At 46.6% G+C, this 18,260-nt stretch overlaps 1 protein-coding gene across 5 annotated transcripts; it reads right to left on the bottom strand.

The window, feature by feature from the left end:
* Positions 1-493: 493 nt before the first annotated feature.
* On the bottom strand, positions 494-16,065 carry IRF6 (interferon regulatory factor 6). Of its 5 annotated transcripts, XM_057508011.1 has the most exons (11): positions 15,597-15,751; positions 11,952-12,206; positions 11,649-11,732; positions 10,921-11,097; positions 7,272-7,476; positions 6,211-6,339; positions 4,074-4,217; positions 3,157-3,201; positions 2,673-3,065; positions 1,850-1,968; positions 494-1,199 (listed from the first exon to the last, which is right to left on the bottom strand). In XM_057508011.1, exons 4-11 carry the CDS (start codon positions 11,092-11,094, stop codon positions 975-977), a joined length of 1,434 nt encoding a protein of 477 aa, XP_057363994.1. In that variant the 5' UTR covers positions 11,095-11,097; positions 11,649-11,732; positions 11,952-12,206; positions 15,597-15,751; the 3' UTR covers positions 494-974. The 5 variants fall into 5 exon arrangements, with proteins under 5 accessions (XP_057363994.1, XP_036768320.1, XP_036768321.1 ...); XM_036912425.2 differs by lacking the exons at positions 11,952-12,206; positions 15,597-15,751 and adding an exon at positions 15,989-16,065; XM_036912426.2 differs by lacking the exons at positions 11,952-12,206; positions 15,597-15,751 and adding an exon at positions 15,758-15,779.
* Between the last annotated feature and the right edge of the window lie 2,195 nt (positions 16,066-18,260).

The following is an 18,260-nucleotide window of genomic DNA, read 5'->3' as shown; positions in this document are numbered from 1 at the left end:
CTCAACAGCCTATTTTTCATGACTGCAAAAAATCCAAATGACAGGAAAACTGTAAACATCTCCAGAACAGGAGGAACTGTCCCTTAGTCAGAAGAGTTTATCCTAGTTGTCCAGCTCACTCCCAGGTCTTCTTCCAAGAAGAAAAAAAGAAAAAGAGAACTCTGTCCTCCCTGAAGATTACCGCCAAGTCATGTATGCTCATCTACGACACACACACAGTGGTGTTTTGAGTGGCAGCAAGGTAAACACCTGACAACCATTCTTTTACAGAATCCCCAGGCCTTCTATGTCAACAGCTTCCCTTTGGAAGCTTAGTTTATGAGCATTTACTCCACACGCCGGATGACTTTCAGACTTTGGCACCTATTTGTATTTAGATATCAAGCTTGGTTCCTAAGCAACCAGCCAGTTCTCCTCCCTCTCACTTCCCCCATCAAGGAGCCAGCTTACTATACTAGCAGAACAGGTCAAACAGAGATCAATCCTGGACAAATCAGGGCTTGAGGGAACTTTAATGAAAGAAAAAAAAAATGTGGTACAAGAACAATGCAGAAGGGTTCTGTTCCAGGCGGTTTTCCCTTGTACAAGTAGAATGAAGTCATCGAGTCAGAATTTTAAAGTTGGCATTATTTCAGGCATCATTCCAATCCCTTCACTTTACAGTAATGAATCTGAGCCAAGGTTAGACTTGGTTCAAGGTCACACTATGGAAGCAAAGCTGCAGCTAGAACCCTGATGTCCAAACTCCAAGGCCAAATCTCCTTCTACTACATTACTACCATTGGGAGGCTTAAAAAAGACAGGGAAAGTATGAAGGGCAATTTTTCATAAATTAAATCAACTCTCAAAGCTAGGCATATCTGGAGAGTCAGAGACTACCAACATTGTTAGAAAGAAGAGAGGTTTAAAAGAATAATAAAAAATATCCATATGTACAATATTGTAAAAAAGAGAAGGGAGACAACAGGCTTGATTTACTGGGCCGGCAGGGCGGGGGGCAGCTGCATGCTGGGGGTGGGCTGCATGGGCTGCCAGCTTTCCTGGGTTTGGAGGATGCGGTACAGCTGCTTCAGCTGAGCGACGATGTTATCTTTGATGTCTGGAGTTGAGATCTGCAGGCGCACACTGCCACTGTCAAAGGATCGTGTGAAATCACCAGAAAACATCTCGTAGATCATCCGAGCCACCACTGGAATGACCTGTTCAAGACAGAGGGCACAAGGGCATCTGCTGAGGAAAAGCCATCTTTAAACAGCACAAGGGACTCACGATTAAAGGAAGGATCAGTAAAGCCCTAGGGAAACCCTCCAATCTAAACTCTAAATACAAGGAGTGTCTTCATCTCGCTGGACTATCCTGCCACGCTGGTTTCGATGAAGGCAAAGAACCTAGATGTAGCACACCATCACATGCCCAAATAGATAACTGCTTATTTAGCAAGACGAAATGTACCCAAATTTCATTCAGCACCTGCCTTATCGCACAATTCCAGGGCCAGACTCAAATGGTCTTGCTGCCACTTCCTAGAAAAAGGTTGTTCTTAAAAGTAACTCACAGGTTTTTCTAAAAAAAGCTGAAAGGGTCGTATCTTATAAAGGTCTCAGCAAGACTTTAATGTCGGTAAAAAAATGAAAGATAAGGTCCCTGCTAAATCAGCCAGCCCCTTTGAAGACCCCATAGTCTCCAGCTTGGTCCTACTGTACAATGTACAAAGCTTGAGTAAGCTATTACATCTGATGGGATTACAAACCCACACAACTGATGGACCCCGGAACACAGCTCAACCCCAGACCCAGAGGCTAAAGCATTGGTAAAAGGCAGAGTTGTTGATACATCCTTATCTCCTCACCTGAACCAAGATAAGTTTTCTTTCCAGGGGCTTCCCATCCGGCCATTCTTCCCCAAAGCATAGGTAGATCTCAAATGGTGGCTGCTTCTCTATCTGTCCTTTCTGGTGGGCAATGAGATCTGCAGAAGGTGGAAGAGCAAGTTTGGTTTAGTGGGTCATTCCATATCCACTCAGTAAATACCATCTTTTATGCTAATATGGCAGCTACTAGCCACAACATACGGCTATTAAATTTAAACTAATTAAAATTAGATAGATCCTTAGTCACGTTAGTCACATGTATTTGCACAATAGCCACATGTGGCAAGTGGCTACCATATTGGACAACACAAATATAGAACATTTTTATCATTTCAGTGGGTTCTTTTGGACATCACTGAAAGAGACTTGGAGTTTAAAACACATTGTAAAATTCACATCTCAGGGCTCTCCCTAAACTTGTCTTGAATTCCCACTCAGGTATTTCCTAAATGAGAAGACTGTATGTTTTTCTGATGATGAACAGAGTCAACTTCCAAAGTTAAGAGTAAACTGGCAGTATTTGGGGGTAAAGACAAGGCTGTCTCCCTCCTTAGCCCTTAAAGGAGCCATAATCAACCTAAAAATAGCTTGCTAGCACACAGCTTTAGAGTGTTGGAACACGCTGCCTTGTTGCCCAGGTAACTTTTAGTTTTCTGAACCAAGATTCTGTTCTACTTGACTTCCTCCAGAAGAAATTTTTTGGTCAACATCTTTTGTAGAGCCAGGGAAGTGGTGGAGGGAAGGAGGAAGCCATACTTCCAGGAAGCAGTTTCCACCATCAACCTTCTGAAAAAATACTCACCACTAAGGAATGTTTCCAGACAAAACAGTTTAACCTTCTTTTGTCTCTCGATCAGGTTGGGGGCAACAAGTGATGGAGCACATGGCCCAGACCAGTACACCTTGCATTGGCACAGCCTGATGGCATAAATGGCATGACCGCTGACCTCCAGGATCAGTCCTCTGTCCATGACGTCTAGCAGCTTACTGGTGAACAGCTTCTGCTTTTCATTGGTGATATGCTCTGGACCTGGGAACTTGACTTGCTCCAGGCTGACAGGACCAAAGAGCTCCTCCTGGTCAGGCATGGGACCCAGATCCCCATAGAAGAGCCGGCAGCCCTGGGGATTGCTCACGGTCATGGTCTGCCCATACTCCTTCCCACGGTACTGAAACTTGATGTCCAGGTCAGTCACTGCAAGGTGAGAGAGGACAGTGAGAGTCCTGCTCTGTTGCTCTGCCCGTCCATCCCTAAGACTCATGCAAGTCCATCAAGATCAAGCCACCTTTCAACCAGCATTCAGGAAGGCCACTGCCAATAGTTATCCTTCCTGCAATAAAGGGAGACATCAACATATCCCTGGAATATTCACTCAAAGGTTGCCTGAAAGCAAACAGTTCAAGGTCCAACCACACTACCTCTGTTCAATCACCACACCCTAAGGGCTAGAATTTCTCAAAGCAAAGTTCTGGATTCTTGTCTCCCCATTTCATACTGAGTCTTCATATCAATAGGCACTGGAAGGAACTAAAAACTAGGTATCTGTTATGTGCCTCATTTTTGGCTCACTGCTTAATATCTTTTCTAAAGGAATAAGAAAAAGTACCAAGCCATCTTTCTGCAAATTACACACATGAGCACATACCATAGATCTCTTCTAGTAATATATCATAAAAGGACACAGCTCACAGCAAAGTTAAGTTTTGCTCTGCAAGTGTCTATTTAATCCAATAAACTATCTGCCTCTTGGACAAAATTCTAGCACTCACATTCCCCACCACGTGTAGTATGAAAGAGAGATGGGCATTGACATGGATTCTCCATTGAGTTAATTTGTGCCCAATTCAGGGATTTCCTCTGGGTCCTAAAGCCCCTCAAAATGCAAGGGGCTCTTTTAACCAAATCCATGGCCACTAACCTCCCTATAATATAACACAACTGGCCTTATCCCCAAATCCCAGGCCTTTCACCCAGTTAAGAGGTGAGTACCCTAGAGCTACAACCAATCAGAACATGCCGATGGGCAAGGAGGTATGACAAATGTTTTCTTCTTCCCTGATAACTCATCGGCCAGCCAGGAACCAGACACAGAGGCTGCCTTTAGCGATTCTATACATGGCATAGAAATGGACAGAAGATGGGGTAGGAAAGGGACTGTAATAGGAGCCGAGGACCCGGTTATGAAGATCAAGTCTCACTTACTTGGGAGAGAACTGATCCACAGCTCTGGGGAGCTGTAGAAGGGCTGTATAGGTGGCTGAGGTACTTCCATCTCCAGAGGTTCAGTTTTGGGCCACACTGCTTCAGGGCTGCAGTTGCCTACACTGGCTGGTGCCATGGGAGAACCTAAAACAGAAGGATGTGGGTGAGCAGGCAGGGGCACACACATGCACCTCAGCTGTTCTGAGACTCTAAAACCCAACACGGTCAATAGACAAGAGTCAAACACAGGACCATGACGCAGTGTGGCAGCCCATCAGTGGTTCCCACAGTCAATGTAATAAGAAACAAGGCTCCCTTGTTCTGCATCCTAACCACATGACCTCGCCCCTACACTCCTAGTTCTCAAAACCTGCACTGACTGAAGACTGATAGACAAGTGGGTTTTCTCTGGGGTTAAATTACAATGGGCATGAATGAGAGGTTCCCAGTTGCAAAATTTGACCCCAGCAATTAAAAATAAGCTCCCTGTCATCCATAAAATAAACCCAACTGATTTAGTTGATTAGCTTCAAGTAAGTGTTAATGTAAAGAAATTCCATTAAAAAAAAACTTTTACATGCACAAAACATCTGGAAGGATATTCAAGAACCTGGAAGGATCTGTCTCCTTCAGGAAGGAACTGGGAGGTTCAGAGACAGCATGAAATTCAACTGATTACCTTTTTGTACCATTATGAATTTTAAACCATGTAAGAGTACTATGCATTCAAAAACATCCAATTAAAGCTTTCAAAAAAAGAGAATGGAAACCCTATCCTATTTTCCTGCTATTGTCAAAGTTGGCCCACTCCAAAATCTACCAATTTCTCCTCCTAGCCTCACCTCTTAGGCATCTATTCTTCAACAATTCTTCTTCCTCTGCCCCAACAACTCTGAAATCACATAGGTTAATGTTTCTTTGACCCTTTGTGTACAATCTATGTACCCATTTTACTTTTTTGTTTTTAATATATGACCCACATCTTTCCACAAAGTCCCTAAAATAAGGTCATACAACATTAGGTTTAATAAGATATGAACAGAAATAGGAAATCAGGATTTTGAAAATAGGTTGCACCCCTTTAAGGGGTGAGAATAACAGAATGAGCCAGCCAAGGATTTGGGAAAGGATCCCACACCTCCGGATGTGCAACTGTTAAAATTTCACTCAGTGAGAATATAGCATGTGGCAATGCCGACCTGAAATAGCTTGATGGTATTTTTCTTTACTCATCACTTGGATGCAAAGATATAAATGGCAGTAAGTGAAAGAGGGCCAGTGAACAGATAAAAAGAGTCATTTCCTGATTCTTGAAGGTAGGGCATCACCTGGAGTAGGGCCCTCCAAAATCCCAAAGGAATCATCTTGGTACAGTAAATTTTCTAGGTGGCACATGCATCTCATTTGGTCCACAGTGGTCACATGGAACGAGAAAGGCGGTGAAAAGCTGCTCAACTGAATGCCTGTCATTTGACTAGGGGCATCTCAGTGGACAGGTCAAGTGAGGAAGCTGCAGAAGAGCAGTTCATCTTGTGTTTGGGCGCCCTCAGAACGTGCAATGGGAAAATCAGCACCTGCTCTGTCAACACAGTGACCTTTCAACCTCTCAACTTATTTTCCTGGGAAACTGAATTCAAAATGTCCATAAAAGAAAGGTCTCTTACAGCTAGGTTCTGTCAGAGCATAGTATTAAGAGCTGCAGAAATCAGAAGTTTCCCATGATAACAGCCTTAGCAGAGTAGACCCTGTTTAGGAAGTGACACAAAATTTATACTGAGGAAAACTGGAAGAGTTTGCCTACAATTCATGAAAATGAGTCTGCACTTGGCCTGAAGGGAACCAGCAAAATTTGTAACAGCTGATGTATGTGTATGTGGGACTGAGAATGAATTTGTTTTAAATTTCTATAAATTATTATATGATTCAGAAGATGTTCCCCATGCGTCAAAGTCACCCCACTGTGATAATGGGACCATCAGAGTTCCCTTGCCTGTGACCCCTACTTGTTGACAGACAGGCAGCCTGGCCACAGGGCCTGGTCACTGCCCCCAGTGCCTTGGTGACTGAGGGGTCAGCAGTGACAAGGTCAAAGTCCCTTACATCCTCCTCATCCCCCTGTACCGCCACCCCCCCTCACCATTGATGTTCAGGAAGGGGAAGGTGTCCTGGATGGGAACATGGTGCTGTGACTGATCGAGCTCATCTTCCTCATCTTCTTCATCCACATCATTATCCTTTTCATCCCAAGGAGCAGACCCAGTGGACCCTATGGGAGAAACACAAACAAGCCAGCAAGTTAATCATTCAGGCTGCACTGTCATCCATGCTGCTGACCCACTGTACAAGCTAGGGACTGCCAGCATGGAGGCTCCTAGGGTTCAGTGTGCACCCTCAGTGCCCGAGGGCGTGTTAACCCCACTTCTAACTCCTCCTCCAGAGCCCTAATGTAAGCCCCCCCCCCACGAGCTATAAACCTTCCTCCCTTCTCCTAGAAATTTCTTAATTCCCACATTAGCATCGTTTTTAAGGAATCAAGGACACCAACAAGTCTACATATGTGGCTCTTAGTTGGTACTTGTTAAGCACTGGGTAAACAGGATGATCAGGTGGTACCTCTTAGCAAAAGTATCCTACAAATTAAATGATCACTCACTTATAGAGAGATCACACTTTATAAAGTTCTCTTTATAAAAAGAACTTAGTGGTTTTACATGTCATGTCAATTGAGTCTTATAAGAGCCTTTGAAGAAGGCAGGAAAGATGAGAGCCCAGATTTTACCACTGAAGAAACTGAAGCTCAACAGTCATATGACTTGATTCAGTGAATGTCCCACATGGAGTGAAGTGATAAAAGCTGGGTTCCGAATTCAAACATCCTAAGTTTTAATTCATCCTTCTTCAAAAATGCCTGGCCTCTCCTCTCCATGTTGAGTCCCAGGAGAAGCTTATTTTTACATAACTCTCTGTCCCCTCTACTTTCTAATGCTTTCAGCCATCAGACTAGTAGGTATTCCCCTAAGTAAGCAAGAAGATTTTGCTGAGTTTCCATCTTTTGTTCTTTGGGTCCTTCTTCAGGAAATGTTTTCTGGCTTTACCAGTCTTAAACTTTGTAAGCTGGTTGATTCTGAAGTTGATTCCTTAAGAGCCCAGCCCAGACATGGCATATGGTTCACTGTCTCCCCAGAGCTGGAACCTCACCTGGGTTGATGATGGAGCCCTGGGGCTGGGGGATGTCACACACTTGGTATATCTTCACTGGGTTCATGGGCACCTCCTTGGTGCCATCGTACATCAGGTTGAATTCTCTGCTCTTGTTGAGGGCACAGCGGAGCTGGGCCTTCCATTTAGCTGGGTCAGGGTCATCCACCCCTTCCTGGTACTTTCCTGTCTCCACAGCCCAGGCCTGAAAAAGAGGAAACTAGTGAGTACCTCCTACTGCCCAGAAACACCGCAAACTGTGTTCACCTTCTCTGGCACAGACACACATCCCCAGCCTGGCAACCCCACCATCCCAATCGCAAGTTACAGAGACGGTGGCAAGAAATACCAGCCTCAGGTCCAGGCAAGGTAAGGCCTGGGGAATTAAGGCATATGCAACAGGATATTTTGAAAGGAAGAGCTTTTTCTCCAGTGGTGGTGCCAGTACCACCTGTCGAGACTAAAATGGCTACAATGAAGAGTTGAAAATAAAGAAAAATCTGGAAAAATATACACCAAAATGCTAATGGTAACTTTGGATTGCAGGATTGCAGGTACTTTTTTTGGTTTATTTGTTTCTGACATGAATTACTTATGTGATAATTAGACAAAGGGAGAAGGTATATGACAGGAAGAGTTTGGCCTTGCTGTCCCCTCCCTGTCCAGTCTTCAATCTGATGCATAAATATTGCAGAAACCAAGTGCCTTTTGGAGAAGCAGCCTGTAGGAGGACAAGAAGCACACTCTGAGGGTTCAACTTGCCTCAGCTCGAGCCTGAGGGCCTCAAGTCCTAATAGGCCCACATCCCCTGCCTTTCCCTATTGCCTCAACCTCACACTTCATTGGAAACATTTTGCTGGAAATGCCAGTGCCCGGTGGCTTGGGCTAACCCACAGGGGCTCCTCCTCTCTGGTTTTCAGTTTCCAGGTCTAACAGGCATATATGTGTCTGCTCACAGGATTTTACTCTCCCCCACTGCTCACACATTCTCAGATCTTTTTTTTAGGAGTTTGACATATTCACTGATGCAGAAAAGAGGGATGTCGTTAGCAGAAAACTCAAGGTCAGGGGCACACACACCAGCTGGTTCAAGCTGGCAGGACATTCCACTTGTCCAGTCCCAACTCCCCGGTCTGCTCCTGTCCACAGGCTTCTTCAAGCTGAAATGGAATTTTCTGCCCCATCCTTTGAGATCTCTGATCACCCTCAGTGACTCCTGCAAGCCTCACAGTCATGAGGAAGTTTCTTCCAATAATAATACAAGTCCTCCTCCAGTTCAGACTCTATACCATCTTCTCAGACTCAGGCGCTCCTCCGTTTGTTTTGCGGAACACAGTCACGAGGCTTGACAATGTCTGCTGCCCCAGGCGGCTTCATAGGCACCATTCCAACCCCCTACAGGGGATTTCAACTTCCCTGGTCCCTGGTGTCTGAGAGGCACATTGTTGCGCCCAGCGGTCCCTGGCTGTTGCCTCCCACATCTCCCCTTCCATTTATTTGATCCTCCATGCCCACCCCGCTGGCCTGGGCTGTGCTGACCTTGGCACGAGTCTGCACATTTCTGTGGCTCCCTAAACCCCTTCCCCTCCACAGAGAACAGCTAGACTAAGCCAGAGCCACAGCTACAACCTTGCTGCTCACAGCACAGCCATGCCCCAGGGCCCACTCCAGTGGGGGGAGGACCCCAGCTGATACGGCAGATGGTGCTACCTACCATACGGCGATCATTGTGATTTATAAGCATTACTTGTTCAAACCCACTCTCAACCTTGCTCCTGAGATTCCAGTCACTGCACAGGTCCCCATTTCTCTTCCTAAAATGGAAATAATCTCTGCACCTTTATGGTAGTCTACGAGTCCCTTCCCATACATCATTTCACTCAGTTCTCACAACAGTCCTGGGAGGCAGGCAAGACTGGCTTCATTCCCGTTGTGCTGAAAGGGAAGCTAGAGCCCAAAGACATTACATACATGACTTGCTCACACATGCTATTGATGGTAGTAGAATTTGAAGCCAGGCCTGTGGCCTTCCAACTCCTGGGCAGAAGGGGCAGTATCATAGGCCTGGGTCCAAATCGTGACCACACCACTTATTGGATGTGTGCCTGGCCAAGTTACTGAGCACCTCTAAAACTCAGCTTCTCCATCGACACCATGAAGGTAAGCCCCCCCTTACAGAGCTGTCAAGAATTAAATGAGGTAATGGACTTAGGGTATGGAGCAGGCACCCATTCAAGGTTCCTGTCCCGCCTGCCCCGCTGCATACCCTGCTGAAAGCCTGTCAGAGCTTGGCACCTGTGAGTGCACCCTCGCTCTTCTCCTGACTTCCAAGGCCCCCCCTAGCATTCTGCAAATAAATAGACAAAGCAGCTTCCCACAGCTCTAAGCACACTAATTGCTTTTGTGAGTGGGGTTTTCAGGAAGCTACCAGCTACCACCAGACACTTCCAGCATGTCAAGTTTTCAGACCAAGGCCACAACAGGAGGCCAGCTGGGCCAGGGCAGCCCCATCCTGCTCACAATGCCAACTCCAGTAGTTGGTGCTGCTTTACGGATGTTTTCCTTATCACCTTTATATCCTTATTTATTTTTTAAATTAAAAGCACTCATTTGTTTTCTTTCTAAGTGCCATCAGCCAGTTTTCTCTGCACGTCTCATGTCTACACCTGACATAACTGAGGTGGGAGGGAAACATCTCTAGGCTGGCTCGCCTTTGAGGTGTGAACCCACCTTTCCTAACCCAGTCTCAGCAAGAACCTGGGACCTCAATCGTGAGAGACCCCGGTAGGGATTGGATTTTACTTCTGACTTCCAGCTTCTAGAGGGAAGAAAAGCATAAACTCATATCTCTGTATCTTGGGAGTGCAGGAACTAAATCTACTCATGAGATCGAAGGCTGACCAGCACAGAGAAGCTGGTCTGGAGCAGAAGCACCGGGTCTGGAGTTACAAACCATATGACTCTCCTGCCCACAGACAGCTTCCAACCTACTTCCACTTTAAGTCAAGCTTTGGTTTCACTTAAGTTTTGTAAAATGACATGTGATTAAACTTGTTTTCAGTTAAGTAAAACAACTCATATCAGAGCTATTTTTTATTTAACATATTTGTAGAATAAAAACCCCAAATTAAATTGCCTTTAATTTTTAAGCAGAGGCACAATAGTTTAATATCAAAAGAAAAACTTGCATAGAGTCCTCTACACCCATTCTACAGACTAGCCTGCTAGCCCTCAATAATTCTCTCCCGGTCTGAATAGCCATTCCCAGGCCTAGACACCTCTCTCTATAGCAGAAGCCTTTAGTGAATGAAGAGGAAGGGCCAACTGCTGACCTTTGGAAGCTTTTGGAACAACCCCACCAAAATAATCCCTTATAGCTTAGCCAGCCACATCTGGGACCCTTTGGGATGTGAGCTGAGTACCTTGACCAATGAGAAAGAATAAACAGCCTCAATTATAGATGTGCACCAACAAGAGAAATCACTATGCCCACTAAGTGTGGGCACCCCATCATAAACATGCTCTCTGTTGTGCCAGCACTTCGGCTCTAGTATGTTCCCTATGCCAACATAGAAAACAGAACAGAGGATGCAAAGGTCTAAGAGCACTGAAAGATGTTTTAGGTCAGATGGCAGAGGAAGTCCTTTACCTTGAAAATGGTATTCTCCTCTTCTTGTTGGGGGCTATGCCGGGTGGCATGTTTCCAGGGAATCTGGAAGCGTTTGGAGTCCCTATGCAACCAGATGAGCCCCGGGTACAGGCCACTATCCACCTGGGCCACCAGCCAGGGCTTCAGCCGAACCCTGCGGGGGTGGAGCGCCATGATCTGGGTGGGAAAAGGGGGAAGAAGTGGGGAGAGCAGGAGAATTAGGCCAGCCACTGGGAACTCTTCCCAGCCACTGTTCCCGTAGGATAGAGCTACAGTTTCATTAGATTACAGCAAAGAAACTAAATATGGCAATAAGCTGTGCCAGGTGGGGAAGAAAAGAAAAGAGGTTAAAAGGTTCTTTTGATTCTTATTCCCAAGCCATTTCTACTTCATGCGCGAGCCAAATCAGACTTATCATGTAAGTAGATCACATTTCTGCTATTTAAATCCTGAAGCAGAAAAATAAAAAGATGATGTCATCCCCGCAGGGACACAGTCCTTCCTGAAGTACCAGGACTTTGGACGAGAAGGAAACTGCTCTTTTCAATCTCATCTCAGGATAGGGAAGAAAAGAAGCTATGGAAACAGCAAGGATATGGACAAGAACTTGAAGCACACTCTCTTTTTAGACAAGTCAACTAAAGGTGAAGGGGACTATTTTAATAAGAAATGACACCATCGTGGTAAGACAGAAGTAGGTGGGTCTTAGTTCCAAAGCCCTCACTTACGTAGATGAACAGGCAGCGTATCCACAGGGATCTGAAGAGCTGGGCTTTGAGTCAGCTTTCCTTTCTTTGAGCCACCAAGTGATTCTGTACCAAGAAAAAGGGTTCTGAGCTGGTTATCTACAGGAAATCCAGTGTCTGGGAGAAGGCTTAGGAACACCAGAGGCAAAGGCTCGGAGCACCCAGCCATGCAACCGAGTCTGGTCAAGCACAAGCCCTAGAATTACCAAATCCCACAGTTCCTAGCCCTGTATTACTAGAAACAGGCAGAAGATAAGCCCTGTACTGCTAGGACAGCCTCCTCACCTGGGTCTGTTTATCCTGACTGGCTGCAGGAGCCAGCCTGGGTAAAGTCTGCAATTGATTCTCATAAAAATACAGAGGCACAGCAGATAACATTTGGCAGCAGCCAGCACTCACGGCAGGACACAAAGGCCTTCCCAGATCGGGTGCCTGAAGAAGAACCAGTCCCTGGAGAATTGTTTGCCTGGGATGTTGTGTTTAGATGTTTCTCAGTGTGTTCATTTTACTTTGTTTTTACTTAAGCTGAGACGGGGACTCCTGCAAAATAACATTGATTCGACAAATATTTGTTCGTCAGCTACCGTGTGTCAAACACTACAGTTAGTCACTGAACACTAAAATTCAATATTTTCATCAGACCCGCTGAAGAAATCCACATTGGAACAGGCCACAAATGGCCTGCAGAGTGAAGGGAGATAAATAAGTCACCTTCACACCCAGAAGGATCCTCACTTGGATGGAGGTTCGGAAACCAAACCTGGTGAGTCAGCCAAAGGCTCCCACTCTGAGAGGCTTCACTGAGGGGCTGGCCCCTAACACCACTTCTCTTCCCAGCCAGACGTCCAGCCAATAGGGAAAACCCAAACCCAGCTCAGCCTCTGGCACTTTAAGAGCAAGGCAGGACCTGCTCTCACCTGAGCCTTCTGACCCACTTACCAAGTCCTGCAACTGAAACCTTCCCCCAGGAGTACAGCTCACAGTGGGCAGGTGAATACTGTTGGCATGCAGTATTCAGATGCCCCCCACCCCCACATTCTTGGCCTTGCTTTAGGTGGTTGTAGGGCAGCAAGTCAAGCCATCAAAATCAGGAGAACTCTGACCTTATAAGGAGGAGGCACTGCATATTCTCCCAAGGACAAGTTATACCTTCTCCTCAGTCCTAGCCTACCAGAGGGGGATGGGGCAAGGGAAGGACAGGAAGAATTGGGAAATGGGAAGCAAACTGGTCAACTTAGTGAGGGGCTTTTGACACTTTCTATTTCAGTATTGGTAGGTCCTGTGTCTGGGCCTGCCAGACACCTGAAATCCACCTCCTGATGGATCGTGGACTTTGAAGAAAAGGGCTTATCCTGGTTTACCCACGGCTCATCAAGAAAAAAACTGAGGCAACCAAGCCAACACGAGGACCGGTATATAGTGATGGGGAAGGAGAAGCAGCCACCCAGAAAGATCAATGGTTAAGATCTAGAGCCCTGGGTTCTCGGTGTTCTCCCAAGATGGCACTACACATGAGCAACCCCACCTCAGTGTGCCCTCCTCCATGCACCACCTTGTACTGCTAACCCTCTCCACCTTCTGGAAGTCAACCAAGATCTCCCCCTCCTGCTATCCAGCCATCCAGTAACTAAGACTCTAAACACAGACAGGGGGAAAAACTGGAAGTAACCAAAAAAACAGAGGAGAATGGCTAATCACACATTCACAGATTACAACATTAAGCAGCCATTAGCAACAGAGTGTCTGAAGAGTTTTTATGGGATTTGGGGAAATGTTTACAATATGAAGTTAAGAGGGGGAAATGCAGGATATGATATTGACTGGATGGTAGTGTCTCCATCTTGTTACATAACATGCACTTGCATATACACATACACACAATAGAAAAAGAGAAAGAAATAATATACCAATGCGATGATATTTGTAGTGGTTACCAGGCAACAGGATTATGGGTAAATTTTACACTTGTCTATATACTTTTATATATGATTCACATTTTCCTACAATGACATGTTTCAATTTATAATTTCAAAAAAACTACAAGCAGTATTTTTTTTTTAACCACAGGAAGTTAAGACATGTCTTGACCCCTGGAAGGCATAAAAGATGATGGCCTTAAGCTGATGAGACCATGATAACAACAATCATTTGTATCTACATAGGCTTTACAGCTTTTACATTCACTTTTACTTAATGTGTCTGATTTCATCCTCATGATCTGCTAGAGGTATAATTATCATCCCCATTTTATAGTTGGATTAACTGAGGCACAGAATAGTTAAGTGCTTTATCTGGGGCTTGGACCCAACATTCCTGAGTCAGGATGTGCTGCAGCAAATCCTGCCACTGTACCCTGCCTTCCAAGTCCCTTCCTTCTTCCATACACTGAGAGTAAACCAAAAACATATAACAGAGCTCCAAGCAGAATGGAGTGCCAGTGACGTAGTTAGGGAGGATACTGCATGACACCCACCCTCAAACACACCTAAATCACAGTTCTCTCTTAAACACTCTCACCACCCAAAATTCCAATGTCCACAGAACAACCTCAGCCTAGGTGAACTCAGCCCTGCTATCCAGCTGCCATCACAGCTAAATTCAAGGCCTGTATCTCCAACAGGTCTTTAACTAGCAAAAGAACAAAGATGCTACCCACCCACTCCCCTCACACTGGGCATTGAGCAGGGACAGGACCCTTTTGACCTCCCCAAGGCACTAACCACCCCATTCCGGATAGCAGGTTCTCCATGACACCCCCACTGCCACCTGTCTAGGCCCTGCCCAGACTAATTTCCAGGGACATGGCGACCCCAAAGCCAAGATTCAGCTGTCAGTGATTTTGATCAGAGTGAAACACACCCCCCATTTCTTCTAGACAGACTTCAATGGTGGTCCTACTTTTCTTCTTCCTCCTGGAGAGAATTGAAGTGCCCTCTTCCAAGTTCCCCAGCCTTTCCTCCATTTAGTGCAGCCCAGCTTAGGGGTAAATTCTGGATCTCTAGCCATAATTTCCACACCCTTCCTCCCTGCTGGACTGAAGTTGGGGGCCAGTGAGAAGGCACTGCGGGACACTGGGTGCCATTACCATGCATTATACATACATCTAACACTAAATTCCTCTCCCAGGTCAGCATCAGCCTCATCAACCCCTATTTAAGCACCTTCCCCCTTTGCAGTCCCTGCCTTACACCTCTGATATCTACCAAAAGAGAAGGGCTAGGACAGGAATGACCCCTTTGCCTCAAGGCAGGCTTCCTGTGAAGAGTGGCACCCCGGGCCTCCTTTCCAGGCAGACCTGGAAGACTTTCCCCATTTCTCCACCCGCCCTCCATCCCCTTCAGGCAAAGAGAGCCTCACCCCCAGAGCAACCACACCCAGCACCACCCTCCCCAGCACCAAACTTGGTCACTTGGAAATCATGGGTGTCTCCCAGGCCCAGGGCTAGGGGCTTAACTGTGCTAAACAAACTCCAGGAGAGAAAACAAACTGGCTAAAGCTCGTGGCCGCCCCCTCTCCCAAAGTCCCCAAACAGCCACCTGGGCCAAGGGCAGCAGGCCTGGGAAATGCCCTCTTTGGGACACAGGGGAAGGCGGCAGCCCAGAGTGCTGGTTAAGACCAGAGGGGTGGAGGCGCCTTGCTCTATCCAATGAGAGGCGGGTAGGGGCCAAGAGCAGCACACTCCGGTTGGGTGGGGAGGGAAAGGGAGTCGACAGAAGTGTGGGTTCAGGAGCGGCCCCGCGCTCTAGGGCTAGGGCCGCCCAAAAGGTACTTGGAGCGGGACGACAGGCACCCAACCGCAAAGGGTATCCCCAAACGAACAGAGGTCCCCAAGCAAGCTTTCCTAACTCCGCAAACCCTGGCACGGACCCTCTTCAACAGCGAGCGTGTCCCTCCTCCCTCAAGCTAGTCTCCAGAAGTTGGCGTCCCCACCTTTCCTCAGACCGGCTACCAGAAGTGGACGTCCCTCCGAATCAAGTCCCGAGTCAAGATCACCCGTCACCAGCGCGTTCCTCAACTGTCTGGGCAAGCAACACCTGGCTCTGCGCAGATAGAGGCTGTGGGCTCGACTCCCCGTCCCGCACTGGCTCTACCTGTCCGGCCCAGGTGCGCAGTGCTCACGTCAGCGCCTCGCCCCAGGACGCTGTGACCCCCACCGCCGTCGGCCACGCCTCCAAGGCGTGGCCACGCCCTTCTACGTTCAGGATTGGCTGGTTGGGAGAAACCTGATACTCTGCGTTCCTGGGCGGCCCCGCCCCGCCCAGCCTTTTCCCCACTGCACCCCCTGCTTGTGAACCCGGCTGAGAAAATTCCTAGACTCAAACCTGGGCTTTTCGCCTCGGGGTCGGTGGTCTTGGGAACTGGAAGCGACAACTAGGAGGTCACATCTTAGTCGAAGGTGCCTCTCCTCCGTCTTGCCCCACAATCACCCTGCAGTATTGAAACAGTTAAACACAAATAAGGGTTTAGAGAGTCTGGTTGGCCCTACTTTCCGCTCGGCCTGGGTAAGTGGAATGGGATGGGGGGAAGACACCCAAGATACTTGGGCCCTTCTGGGGGACGCCCTGGAGCTTCCAGAGCAAGAATTCTGCCTTTACTCTGCTTCTTACCCGGGTGACCCTTAATAAGTTACTTAACTTCTCGGTTTCAGTTTCTTGATTTATTGAAAAAGAATAGTGTGCCTTTTCTAGTCACTATCCTGTAGTGATTAAAGCATGGCCTCTGGAGCCAACTATTGGGGTTCAAACCCCAACTCCATCAGTTACTACAGACTCGAGAAAGTTCCTTAAGCTCTCTGGGCCTGCAGAATGAAGCAAACATAGTACCCATCTCAAACGTGTCTTGTGGGAATTCAATAAATTACTTCATATAAAGTGCTTGGAACAGAATGTGGTGCTTAACAAGTGCTTTATAAAAACTTGCAATTGTTATCAGTGTAAGGATAAAAAGTACCATATAGACAGTGCCACACAGAATAAGATGACATCTCCCATTATTACCTGAAATTCAAAGCCTGTATGACCCCTAATAGGTGTTTAATAGTTTCTTCACCTTTCCCACTGCAGTGATCTGCAGTCCAGATAGAGTGTGTGCTTACAGTGTGTTGTGTACCAGTCCCTGAGACCCCAAGGCACTGAGTTGTCATGGGTAAGAAGGGACATAAATGGGATACTAGGTTTTGGAGTTTAAAGCAATGAATGAGAGACCATGAGGGACTGGTGTTGGGTTGAATTGTGGCCCCCCTAAATTAAGAGATAGAAGTCCTAGAACCCCCAGAATGTGACCTTATTTGGAGATAGAGTCTTTACAGAGGTAATCAAGTTAAAGTGAGCTCATTATGGTGGTCCCTAATCAAATATAACTGGTATCCTTATAAAAAAGGGAAATTGAACACAGAGATAGATGGTCATAGGAGGAAAGATGAGGCAAAGAGACACAGTAATGAGATGACCATCTATAAGCCAAGAGGAGGGACTGGAACAGATCTCAGAAGAAACCAACCTTAACAGGTATCTTGATTTTGGACTTCTAACCTCCAAAACTGTGAGACAATACATTTCTGTTAAGACACCCGTTGGTGGCTTTACTTTATTTCCATGGCCCTAACAGACTAATACGGGTAGGTTGGAGAGCTCCAGATTGGTAATAATGTGGACTTAATTCCAGTTCAGTTTAGGGACATAGCTAGCAAAGGCCTGGGAAGTCAGCAAGGCCCTGTGCCTGACTCAGCCTGTCTCAGCCACTGAATGTGGCTCCACTTCCCTTTATGTAGAGGAAGGGCTGTCTCATCAGCACAGTCAGCTCTGTCCTGGTGATAACTACTAGACAGGCAGATCTGGCCCAGGGCTGGGCTCCTCAGACCAAGAAAGCAGTCCAGGTGTGTCTGTGATGACTGGGTAAAGACCACCAGGAGACTGTCATTGAGGGGAGCCAAAAGCCCAATGGCATACACATGAGCCCACACACAGGCATGCACTTTTGCACTAGCAGAAATTCCCATAACTAAGGTAATTTCTTAAGGATCTTCTTTAGAAGACACATGTTTTAGAATAAGAAATTCAAGGAAGAGGGCTCTTCACATCCTCTAGTCTAGGAGTGATACTGGCTTAGAGATGTCTGACTCACACAGTATTTTACATCACATAAACACCCAGATTCTCAGCATCTCTTAAAGAGTCAAATGCTCTGGACAGCCTGGGCCAGCAGTTCCATCTGACAACAGCTGCCCATTTAGAGGGAGTCTACCTATTACAGTCTGGACAACCCCACCCTATTGGACTCACTCATTTACTTTAATTGCCTGACCCTGTAAGCATATGCATTTGCAGCCTCTAGTCCAAATTCTCCCTTTTTATAGGTAAAAAACCTGAGACCCAAGGAGGTCAAGTGATTGACCCAAGGTCACAGAGCAAATTGGCCACAAAGTCAAGACTAGAACCCAAGCACAGGGCTCTTTCCACTTGGACCCTGCTCAAGCACCCAAGCCAGAGTCTGTTCTGACTGGCACTGCACTGGTTGTTAAATATTAAAAAGAAACACCCATGTATGTAGGCACTGATACCATGGTGAACAAAACAAAGCCCCAAGTCTCATGTC

The sequence above is a fragment of the Manis pentadactyla genome, chromosome 9, assembly GCF_030020395.1.
Source record: "Manis pentadactyla isolate mManPen7 chromosome 9, mManPen7.hap1, whole genome shotgun sequence".
Lineage (NCBI taxonomy): Eukaryota > Metazoa > Chordata > Mammalia > Pholidota > Manidae > Manis > Manis pentadactyla.
The sequence above is the reverse complement of the archived record's forward strand: the minus strand, read 5'-3'. Positions and strand labels throughout refer to the sequence as shown.